This window comes from Plectropomus leopardus, chromosome 17 (genome assembly GCF_026936395.1).
Source record: "Plectropomus leopardus strain MGB_pleo_1.0 chromosome 17, ASM2693639v1, whole genome shotgun sequence".
NCBI lineage: Eukaryota > Metazoa > Chordata > Actinopteri > Perciformes > Serranidae > Plectropomus > Plectropomus leopardus.
This window is the reverse complement of record NC_142192.1, coordinates 26,598,385-26,610,207: the sequence shown is the minus strand read 5'-3', so window position 1 is coordinate 26,610,207 and position 11,823 is coordinate 26,598,385. Positions and strand designations below refer to the sequence as shown.

The 11,823-nt window shown below is 36.3% G+C and overlaps 1 protein-coding gene, 1 long non-coding RNA gene and 2 other non-coding genes across 9 annotated transcripts in view; all 4 read left to right on the top strand.

The window, feature by feature from the left end:
* LOC121964680 (uncharacterized) overlaps window positions 1-3,379 on the top strand; it is a 46,718-nt gene extending 43,339 nt beyond the window's left edge. For 2 of the 4 annotated variants that reach the window (XR_006106816.2, XR_015779488.1), the window contains 6 exons: window positions 9-41; window positions 215-325; window positions 1,509-1,591; window positions 1,907-1,955; window positions 2,918-2,984; window positions 3,071-3,379. This is a non-coding gene — a long non-coding RNA (uncharacterized LOC121964680). The remainder of the gene's footprint in view (window positions 1-8; window positions 42-214; window positions 326-1,508; window positions 1,592-1,906; window positions 1,956-2,917; window positions 2,985-3,070) is intronic. The other 2 variants (XR_006106815.2, XR_006106817.2) reach the window with 1 other exon arrangement.
* LOC121958343 (small nucleolar RNA SNORA9) lies at window positions 209-342 on the top strand. The gene has a single exon (XR_006106830.2). It is a non-coding gene; the product is annotated as a small nucleolar RNA SNORA9 (small nucleolar RNA).
* On the top strand, window positions 1,690-1,824 carry LOC121958344 (small nucleolar RNA SNORA9). The gene has a single exon (XR_006106831.2). It is a non-coding gene; the product is annotated as a small nucleolar RNA SNORA9 (small nucleolar RNA).
* An 875-nt stretch (window positions 3,380-4,254) lies between the features above and the next one.
* On the top strand, window positions 4,255-9,873 carry rbm43 (RNA binding motif protein 43). Of its 3 annotated transcripts, XR_015779552.1 has the most exons (5): window positions 4,255-4,314; window positions 4,548-4,625; window positions 6,026-6,114; window positions 6,221-6,277; window positions 9,626-9,873. XR_015779552.1 is itself a non-coding variant. In XM_042506822.2 (4 exons), the coding sequence occupies exon 4, from the start codon at window positions 6,221-6,223 to the stop codon at window positions 7,406-7,408; it is 1,188 nt and encodes a 395-aa protein (XP_042362756.2). In that variant the 5' UTR covers window positions 4,255-4,314; window positions 4,548-4,625; window positions 6,026-6,114; the 3' UTR covers window positions 7,409-9,133. The 3 variants fall into 3 exon arrangements, 2 of the variants coding, with proteins under 2 accessions (XP_042362756.2, XP_087946891.1); XM_042506822.2 differs by lacking the exon at window positions 9,626-9,873 and having other exon boundaries at window positions 6,221-9,133; XM_088090765.1 differs by lacking the exons at window positions 4,255-4,314; window positions 4,548-4,625; window positions 9,626-9,873 and having other exon boundaries at window positions 6,006-6,114; window positions 6,221-9,133.
* Window positions 9,874-11,823: the final 1,950 nt, after the last annotated feature.

The window sequence follows — 11,823 nt, the reverse complement described above, 5'->3', positions numbered from 1 at the left end:
GTTTACAGACCGTGTGAAACTTGCAGCATCAAGATGTCAAGGTAAATGAGTTTTTATTTTACATTTTTAACACTTTGGCAGAAGGAGTTACTCATGTGAATGCAGTGGACCGGGCTGTTAAAGTTCTGATGTGGTTCACGCAGAAAACAGCATGCAAACACTTAAATGATGAAGTTTAGAGAGACTTTTCTGTATTTTTTGGTTAATTCTGCAGACCTTCCAATGAGGCTCAGCCTGCTTTGGCTCTGTTCTTCCCTGAAGTGTCTGCGAGAGAGACCTGAGGCCGTTTGAGGCCCTGCTGTGGCTCCTCACAGCGGGGTTATAGGTAAACCTCAGACAAGCTGCAAAGAGTGTTTCACTGAGTGTGTCAGTTCATTTTCATTTGTAAATTAGTAAAATTACTGGGGAAAAACAAGCATGTCTCAACTCTGTGTCAGGGTTCCCACAGATACTTAAAAACCCTTAAAAGGCATTGAATTAATCTGAAAAATAATCACTGGTAAAATGACTTAAATGCATCTTAAATATGCTTAGACACTGGAAGTAGGATTTTATTAATCTTTTTTGGACGTTGCTTTGTAATATCTCAAAATAATTGGTCACTTTTAAAAAAAAAAAAAATTCTCAATCTCGTCATAAGCAGTAGACTTTCACATTCAGAGCGAGAAACACAAAATCATCAAGAAAATGCCAGATATTCGGCCCATAAACCAAAAAGATACTTTTATAATATATTAATTGTCTTTCATGTGTTTGACTCCAAAAAGGTTTATTTTTTTCATTATTTGATGCAGATAATCCACTTTTTCACTGGACCAAAGACATTTCATGTTTTATGTCATACTTAACATTTGAGCAAAGTTAACTCAAAAGTTTCATCAAAAAGTCTTAAAAAGCCTTAAATCTAACTTTTCTTAAGCTGCAGAAATCCTGCTCCGTGTTGTGTTTTCTGTGCACTCTGAAATGAGACGTCTCAACCTTTAACAGGACGCCATGTGCCACGAAGGGGAGCGAGTGCAGAGATTATGTCAACAGATTTCACTGCTGATCTGTTTACAGTCGACACTTCGGGCAAATAATCTCCCACAGTCTCACTCTTTTGATATTGAAATGTACCACTGTTTTTATGTTTTAATGGAAATCGATGTCTTAAATTAAGCACTAAAATCATCGGTATTTTATTAAATCAGTGAGACGTGGGACTTATTTCAAAACATAAAAATAGCCACATAATTTATACTTTAAATATCTGAGTGCTGAGACATTCCCAAAATTTGTAGTTTGATGAATTTTCCTTTATTTTCAGTTTTATTCAGATTTTACAGTATTAATCAAATCTCTCTCTGAGAAACTCACATACACGTAACTGCTTTATACCGTCAACATAAAAACTACAAATTTGTTTGTCTTGTTCATGTCCCTTTATAGCACATTATGTGTGATGTGACATGTTTGCTAAATTTTGTCAAAATATCGAGCACTTGTAGTGAAATACTATTGTTTTGCAGACCTGCGAAGATGAAGCTCGGCCGGCTGCTGCTCAGGCCTCCTGACTGACCTCCAGTGTTCAAGAACGACTCTGAGCTGAAAAGTAAGTGTCGTTTTTGTGATGTGAGGGCGAACGCAGCCTGAAAGCGGCTGTTTTGGTCGGACCAATCCCGGTTCTTTAAACGCTGCTCGTGAGAACGTGTGCAGACCTTTCCGATGAGACTCAGCCTGCCGTGGCTCAGTTCTTCCCTGAAGTGTCTGCGAGAGAGACGTGAGGCTGTTTGAGGCCCTGCTGTGGCTCTTCACGGCGGGGTTATAGGTAAACCTCAGACACCGTCAGCTGGTTCTTATCCAGACGGCGTGCTTTGCTCTGCTGCAGTTTCGTCTGTTCGCTCGACTGAAATCTCACCGTTTACAGGAGTGAAAGATTGAGCGCCACAGTCAGAGGCGCTGAGGAAGGTCAAGTGGTATGTTTACTATTTAACTTTTAATTTTTTTTACCAGAAGTTTATTACAGAACATAAATCAAACCCGGATTCTGATTCAATTAATTCTCATATTTTGATCGTTTGTCTTGTCTCTTCTTTAGGGGTCAAGTATCTGTATCTGCGTTTTATTTTAATGATTGTTGATAAAATTAATTTAAAAAGTGCAAACTTTTACTATTTTTATTATTTTATTTATTTTTTCATTATTATTTTATTGAACTTTTTTTCACTTTAACAGTGTCACCTATGGTCATTAAATCACGTGACTCATACATGTAAATATAAAACAAATCACTAAATAGAATAATAATTAAATTAATATAACTTACATTTAAAAGTAATTCAAAGGGCGTTAGCAGCTCAGTAGATAGAGCGGGCGCCCCACGTATAGAGGCTGAGACCTCGCTGCAGCGGTCGTGGGTTCGACTCCGGCCTCGGCCCTTTGCTGCATGTCGTCCCTTCTCTCTCCCCCTTTCACACGTACAATCTCTGTCCTGTCAAATAAAGGCGAAAAAAGCCCAAAAAGTAATTCAACTAATTGAAATAAAGCAAAATCAAGCAAAACATTACAGTTATATTAGATATATTAAATATAATATTAAATAACAAACACGAAAGAAAAACATACAAGACTAATCCATATTCCTTCATGTATATGTTCATTTTTTATTTAAATTTACATGTGACTTGATTCAAAAAACAAAGTTGCATAGAACTTGCAGTATTTGATATTCAAAGTGTCACTTTTGATTAAACATTTGCAAAGGCATTTAAACAGTTTAATCAGTCTCGTTAACTGCTAATAATCGTTATCAGCCCTGAAAAAAAGTCGACCCTACTCTTATTCATTCAAATGCTGCTCCGCTCTGACCACATATTTACAAAAAGTGTTGTTTAAAATTAAGCACCTGACAAATTCTATGTTTTTATTCTTTCCAAAGCGTTGCTGCTTTTCTAGTAACCGCGAGGATCAACGTTGTGGATCAACATGACGAGACTTTGCTGCAGGTGAAGAGACGTTTTCCTCCACATCAGTCTGATGGCTCTTTGTGTTTTACAGCGAGGAGTTAATTAAATGTTTTCTTTGTCTGCAGGTTTCGTCTGAGTTGTAGAACCAGTTCATCTGTCGAAGGAAACAAAGATCACTTTGTATGTCTGCAGTAATATTAACTGCTGTTACAGGAAAGAGGAAATAATTTGCTTCCAGATTTTTAAGAATCACAGTCAGCTTTGTGTTGATTGTACAAACATTTCGATGATATTGCGCAACGGTTTGATTAAAAAAAAAACCACTTGAAATAAAATTCATTCTAAACATGTTTGCTGTGATTGTAACTTGATTAGCAGTTGGAGAAAGAAACTAGGTTTTAGTTTATAAAGTAAATAAAAGACAGTTTACTCAGTACTGGTGTCTCTGGATTGTCAAAAAATCAAATTCCGGCTGAAACGTGTTTATCGTGTTAGATTGTGATGATCTTGTGTTTTTGTAGAACAGGATTTGCTGGATTGTGATTTACTGGCAAAAGATTAAGTAAAGTTCATAACCTGGAAATAGGTTTGTTAATCCAAACATTAGATAATTTCATAAATAAAAGAAAAAAGTGTTTATAGGCAGATCTGCTTTCATTTAATTTGTGAAAACTAAAATGTAATCTCAACAAATCTGATCATGAAATTAAAACTGATTTTATGCTTGAAAAGAGAAAATTGTGATAAAAGGCCTTGAAATACTGATCTTATTTTATTTTGAAACCAAAATCCACGTGGGGGCGCTGTTGCTCCCCGAGTACACTGCAGGTCAGGCTCAGACTCCAGAAATATATTTATATACAGTCTATGATCAGATCTGGTGTAAAGAAAATGTGCAGTATATTTTAAAGCAGTGGTTCCCAACTGGTGTAGACACATTTTTATCTTATCAAGAAAAGAAAACCGTCTTGGCGATAAACTTGATTCTGATTAGATTTTGTACTAAGTGCAAACTGGTGGCAGCTTTCATGCATAAAAACAACTACTTTTATGTATATACATATACATATATATATATGTTTTTATGTTTAATGTTTTTTTATGCCAACGGTTTTACTTTATAACATTTGTTTCAGATGTACAGTGCGAAAAAATGCATAAAATATATTATCATTATTATAAACATAAATATGTACTTTTACACACACACATGTATATATATATATATATATATTTACGTGTTATTTTATTGTGGAATACATAGCGTGTAAATGTAGAGCGGAAATGACGACATTACTTTCGCTTTCATCCCGCACTGGTTAAAAACAAAGTAAAGAAAGTCATGAACTCAACAGCACTGAGCTTTAAGGTAAGTTACTAATCTTCGGATTTATTGAATGTTATAAACTGTCCTTTAATTCAAACATTATCGAGTAAACTAATGAGTCAACACAAATTCACTATGTTGTGTTTCTGAAAGGTTCAGGGCGATTTCTATTTCTTTAAAAAAAAAACAAGTTTCAGCTTCGTAAAAAGTGTTATTATCTTTACAACTTTTATCGGTTCATTTACTGTTTTAACGCCAATACTTTTAATTTACAGAAGTTAAAAAGAAGCCGAAGCTGCCAGGAGCCACAATACTTTCACTTTCTACGAAACCTCCTGGACTCAAAGCTTCAGGTAACCTTGAAATGTGATCATGTTGCACAAACAGGACATCTATTTTAGTTTGTCCTTTTTATTTATCTTTTTAATGTATTCTTTTTTTTCTGTCTCCATCTAGTGTAGATCTTCTATGAGTACCATTATTTCTGACTTTACTGCTAATATTCTTTTAATTGTATTTATTCTTATTGATATGATTATGTTGCAAATCCTTCTTGCTTCTGCCTTGTTTGTTAAAGCACAGGTGCTATATAAATGAAATTATTATTATCATTAACATCATTATTTATTTATTTCATTATTATTATTTGACATTATTTTTTGGGTACTTAATGAAATATGAGCATAGCAATGAGACTTGAATAAGTCATTAAATTATAAACGTTACTAAAAAAAAACTATCATTATTAAGTATAATGAGTGTTTAATTTTGGCTGTCACGGTGTGTTTAGCACCTATGTGAGGATATTGAGAAAAAGGTTGAGGTTTTGAGTGTGCCAGGTGTTTTATCAGCTGACAGGACAGCTGATAAACTCCAGATTTATATGTCACAAACAAACATGGAGGGGCAGAGGAGCTGAAGGGGCTGTGTCCCTGCTATCAGCGGGGCGCAGCACAACATATTCATAAAGCAAGATTTTAGGTGGTGGTGAAGGATTTCAACATGGATCAGTCAAATCAATTTTATATATGTAGTACCTTTCAATCAAATCAATTGCAATTCAGTGTGCTCTACAGTTTGATTAAAGAAACAAAAATGAGAACAACACAAGAAATAAACAAAAATTGATTTAAAAAAATGAATCTTAATGAATAAAATAAGTATAAAAGCCAGAAAAAGACAGGCTTTTAGTTTTATGTTTAAAAGCATCAATATTGCTAGCGTTTTGGAGCATAATGGCTAAAAGCAGAATAGAAAATAAGATACATGGAATAAAAGCAGTGTGTTAGACGTACTCTGTGGAACAGCTAGAATATCAGATTAGTGGAGAGATTATAAACTGATGTATGGCCTTTATCCCCCTCTGCTGACCATCAGTAGGAGTTGCAATAATGTGAATATTGGTGTCAAACATTCGAAGGGAGTTCGTAAAGTCATGCCCCCAACTCAACTGTAAGCAGAGATTTTTTTCAAACTTAAATTAAACTTAAATCTAAAATTTGGTACACACATTTGTGTATGGGTCTTCTTAAGATGAACCCTGTGAAACCTGGGCGAATCGGCTTGATTTCTTTCAAAAACTTTTGAAGACAATGAGCAACTTAAGAGGAAATGACCCAGAAATTAGCAAGAAATTAGTAAAAAGTACAAGAAAGTAGCTCAAAATCACCAAAAGGGACAAGAACCAAAATCAAGTACAGAAAATGAGTCTGTGAGTCCCTAAGCGAGTCCATTTGTGTACTTTTTTCCACAGTTGCTGCTCGAGTCTCTGGAAAGAGCTCCCATGTGTTGGTGAATCATCAAAAATATCATCTGACGGTGAAAGCACCTGAGCATACTGAGGTAACGCACTATGCTCAGTCAGGTTAATTATTTTCTAATTCAGGATTATTTGTCTGCAAGCTCTTTGTGTTTCATCCTGTTGGTGTTTTTCTCCTTTTGTTCTCAGATGGATTTACCCGTGGAGGCGACCGTACATTTGAATAATTTCCCCGATGAGGCAGAGGTGAGAGAAATCCTCAGGTCACACGGGTTTGAGCTGACAGATCTCAGCAGCAATCAGGTGCGTGTCAAGGGCTCGTTTTTGAAACTCAAGGCTGTGAAGGCGTCTTTGGAGCACATCCTTAACTCACAAACCAAGGCGAACGTCACGCCGGTCCCAATGGTGTCCTCTGGAGCCATTTCCAAACACTCCACAGGAAACAGCTCAGGGGTCCATGATAACAGACGCTGGGACAAACCTGCGAATGGTTCTCCTTCTTCACCCACCGCCTTCAGGTCAGTGGTGTCATACATCCAACGTAGAACTTCGTTTTCTCGAAGATCAGACCAGCGTGACTCATCCAGGCGTGAAAGGGGGTTCTTTGTCGTTGATGCAGATGTGTTTAAGTACGCGGAGCGACTCAGGGAGAAAGACTTTAACACAATCCTGCACAGCCATGACGTTAGAATGGACGTGCATGAAGTCGGCAAAAACTCCAACGTCACTTTAATGGGAAAGAGCGCAAGGGTAGCTGCCGGTAAACTTCAGAGCCTCCTGAATGATCTTAACAAATCACTGCGCACACAGGAAGTTCCTCTGAAGGACATGGATTCAGAAGGAAAGGCTCTTCTACAGAGAATTCAGAAAGACCAAAACATCTACAATGCAGTGCTCGTGTGTCAGATAGACAATCGGCTGCACCTGATCGGACCGTCTGATGAGAGCCACGAGTTAAAGCAGAGGCTGTTGGCGAGGTCGGCTGACCAGTCGGGACGTACTGGGAGGACATGGCACAGGAACCCCAGTAGGAGGAGCCAATCTCTGCTACAACACAATTACAGGTACACAGAGAGAAACAGTGGCGCCATCGTGAATCTGTCCTCTGCCGGAGCTGCTGGTTACTCTCCGCCAAAGGTGGACAAACAGGAAGCTGCTGAGCCCCAGAGGGGACCTGCGCCTTTTTTCAGTCGAGGCAGTGCTTGGAGAAGAAGCCACTCTGAGACCTGGAAGAAGCCCCAGGCAGAAGGGGTTAATTTGCAAAAAGAGATGGAGAACAGCCCTCCGCCTCGTCAATCAGCCAAGAAGTTCTTCATGGAATTATTTAATATTAAAGAAAAGAAACGGTTTAAATTCACGAAAAAAGAAAGAAAATGAGCGATGACGTAATGTTTATGAAGACAGACGCCACTGAAACTTTACTGTTCTGGTCTCAGTTTACACGTTAAACACTAATGTTTGGTCATTTCTGAATACCTGTTAATTGTTGCATTGAGTAACAGGTGTGAGTATGCAGTTTCAAAGTGTCGCAGTCGAGTTGAATACTGGATTCTTTAGACCAGTCGGGTGTCCCAGTAATGAGTCCTAAACCCAGGAAACCAGTTTGTCTCAAAGTCAATGCACTGTAAAATCTGAGAAGTTGATCTTATAAAGATCGAGGAAACTGATTGCCCTGAGATATCTATGGAAATATTCATCTTAATTTTATGTTTAAAGTGTTAAAAAGTGTATTGCAGTGGGCATAACGGAGTACTTGTAAGTTCTCCGGAGGCGCTCTGAAACGTTTGGCCGAAGGGAGCAGCTGAAGTAAGTGGTGAAGAGGATGTGAAGGTCCTCAGTGATGCAATCTGCTTTTCTTTTTACCGCCTGTCTTTAAAGTTAGGGAGCTGGGTTTTAGCGGTGATCTTAGCTGCATGTTTATTGATTCTGGTGAGTTTTTTCTTGCTTTTTTCTGTGAGAAAGTTTTGCGAGGACTCAATGTTGAATGTGAGGACTGATTCAGTGAGTGACTGCTTTACTGCTGTTAAAACGTTTGTGTACCACAGAGCTTATTTTCTGCAACAACCCAAAATCCAATGTGAAAATCCCATAGGCTTTTTGATGACGGAGCCAGGGCGAAGCTAACTTCCACATAAGCCTGTAGAAGAACTACATCCCTGGGCCCTCGAAGTATTCGACTGTTAAGGGAAGAATTTGACATTTTGAAAATAAGTCATTTGCTTTTCTTGCAAAGAGTTAGATGAGAGTATTGATACCACTACGCAGTAAACATGTAGCCATCGTTTTCTGCTTGTTAGTTTAGCATGAAAACGGGTCGTTTTGCGATGAAGACAGTAGTTGTAAACACAGTTTTCTCCGCAGGATTCTTTGCCTTTAAATCAGGCTTTCATGAAAGGGACATGCACACACATCTGCGTTTGTAGACTGCCCAGTAAGAACGCACTCTCTCTTAAATGACCTGTGATTGGCCAAAGTCTCCAGTCTTTCTAAAGCCTGAAAAAAGAACCAAGAGGAGGTGGAAAAGTGTAGTTTTCTGTTCAAAGTTTATTATGGGATTTCTGCCTAATAATGCCAAAATACAACTGCCTAACGCAGCTTTATATTTTGTTTGTTCAAATGTTGGCATGTGTCGCATCAATTCTCGGAGAGAGTAAAGAAAGCTTCTCCAGTGTTTCTTTAACTGTGTATACTGGAACAAAATACTGTATCTGTTCTAAGCTACAATAAGCCAATGAGCCTTAAAAATCTATCGAATGTGCCTTTCTCTTTTTAAAAAGGTCTTTTATATGTTTATTTTTAAAGTGTGAAATGTCAATTGATTAAGCTTTGTACTGACTGAGACTCTGACACTATATTTTTTCTGATGTCAAAATGTTCGTTATTCTCCAAAAAACATTTTTTGACTCCTCCGGTCTTGAGAGCAGTCACACAATAGTTTTTCATTGCTGCTAAGTTACTTACACTGTAAATGTAGGTGGTCTGTAAGTTATAACCTGAATGGCTAAAATATCATTTGTGTAAATGGGAAACTGGAAAATAAACATGATAAGTATTTATTCACAAACACTAACATTAACAATAAAGCAATATGGGTGATTTGAAGTTGTTTTTTGTTTTTTTTGGTTCGTTAGAGTAGCTCTGATGCCATAGAGAATTATAGAAAGTAGAAATAAGTACCAGCACAAAGTATGTAAAAATATAAAATGAAAATACAGCAGTAATTAAAACAATGAATACTAGTACATTGATAATAATATTAATATTATGTATAATGTGTTGAGTGTGTAAATATATAAAATGGTGTGCCCTATGCTACAATACAATGGAAATAACTAATATGTAAAGCTTGAAAAAATAAAATATGTGTGTGATGTTACAATGTACAACAGATATATACATGAGTAAGAAGAACAATAATATATACAATGTGTGTAAGATGTTAAATTTAGCCTTCACTTGAGAGTTAAACAAATGTGATAATGAGTAAATAATTATGATACGTTTTTGGTCTACCATAATTACGTTGTTTATTTGGGGCTTTTGTCATTTCTGTTAGTGCTGTTTGTCACTGTAACACCTGAATTTAACATCTAGATGGAGACAGACGGTGGTGAGCAGGAAGTGAAACAGTCTCCGACAGCCGGCTGGACTTGTGCTGAGAGGGGAAGCACTTACAGCTGATGAGGATCTAAAAGGCAAGTGTGTTTAAAGGAAGTGTAACTGGATGTTTGGCTGGACACTGTTGTCATTTATTTCTATCTGTCACCTTTATACAGCACAAAAAGCTTAGACTGAGTGTGAAAAAAAGGAACGGGCTGTCAGAGACCAGTGAATTCTCTACAGTAGGTAGGTGTTATATATTTATGACAAATCAAAATGTTTCTTTTTTCTGGTAAAGTCCCTTTACTCATCGTTTTCAGATCGTTTGTATTATCTAAGTGTGAGTTAATGAGATCATTTAAAAAGAGCTGCACTAGTGACTGTAATTATGACTCAGAGGCCTTTTTTTAACAGTACTAACTAAAACACACCAGTCTGATGAGAATTTATCACCAGCACCATCAGGCTCAGTGTTGGGGTTTCCCCAGTTAGTGTTTGTCTGTTGCCATGGTATCTCAAATGCCCAACATGAAATCTTTTTTAACAATAAGTTTAATTTTTTCATCATCTTTTAGCCAAAACCAGGAAACATAAAGATTAGCTGTCTATTTGAATGGTTAACTGACCAATTAAAGGTTTAGTTCACCAAATTTACTAAAAAAAAATAAAGCATTATCAATATTTGATCTTGACTAAAAATAGTGGACTGATAAAACTATACCATTTCTATTCATAAAACTACCCAAACCAATTATTCTAATTTTGAAATATATATAATTTATTAAAAGAAATTATACAAAATTAATTAAAGTAAATTTAACATACAGTATTTGAAATACACATAATTTCATTAACAGTAATTACAAAAAATGATGATTATCAAAATAAATTAGGTATAGGTAGAGCGGGCAGCCTAGAACAAATGATTTCTTTGAGCATGTAATATCTTTTTTTCAGTGCTTTGAACATTAAAAAAATACATTTCCATTCACTTTAAACATATTTCAAAACGTGGACAAATACAACCAAAACATGCATGGCTAAATACCACTAGATAAATTTTTTTTTTATCTTTTTGTGATTTGGGCAAACCAAGCCTTAACATTTGAAGAGAAGGGAGTGACTAACACAAGTAGGAATGTCCAACATTACTTAAAGTTGCATTTTAAAAATGGATGTATATTTTTCATACAAAATAGCTGCTCATCCGTATCACAAACTATTCATGGAAAGGACAATACAGCCGTGTATTCTGCTCATCATGGAAAAAACCCTCTGAGTCACGAGCTGAGCTGTGTCACTTGGCTTCTGTTAAGAAAGATAAACACACACCGCTGTAACATGTTGCCAGCAGCTGACTGCGAGGGACAAAAGGTCAAGATCATCACTTCAGTGCATCTTGACCTTCGCATAATGCTGAGAGTTATACAGATTTAGAGTTTAGAGGTGGACATCTGCTGTGCAGATTTAAATAACTTTGTTTGGTTCAGTTTAAACATTTTCTGATTAGGATTTGTTCTTATGTTGCTGAATATCCTTTTACAGACACCGGCAGAGAAAAAGCTAAAACTCATACACATGGGACTGAATGTATTTTATTCTTTAAGCATAAATAAGGCTTTTATCATGTTTGTGTTTCTTATCTCACAATATCTTAACAACCATGAAAGATTAGGCAAATTAGATGAAAATTAGTCAAATTAGGAGGACATAACAGAAAATGTTGAGTGGTTATTGGCCTTATTATTATATTATTCTTCATTTTCCCTCTTTAACTAAAGCTAAACACACATTAAGGGTTTAAAAATTGTGTAAACTGAAAACAAATTCCATGTTAGTGATTACAAAGCAGATAATGGAAAGATGACTGTTGTCTTATCTTTCAGACCATAATTATGATCCGCTAAGTTGACTTACCTGTTTACGTCAGTGTCTGAGTTGTAATTGTGACTCAGGAATTTCACACAATATATCGTATTTGGTGAAAAGAACTACAGAAGATGTAACAAACCTTTGGCAAAACACTTATTACAAAATTAAACTCCAATTTTACCACCAATGTTATTGGTTTTGCCAATGTTTGATGTGTTTAAAATATGTTTTATTAACTAAACTTAGCAAACCGCCCCAAATATACAACACAAAAAGCTCTTTTAAACTGTTGAAATGATGTGTCCACAAGGCTAGCAGTG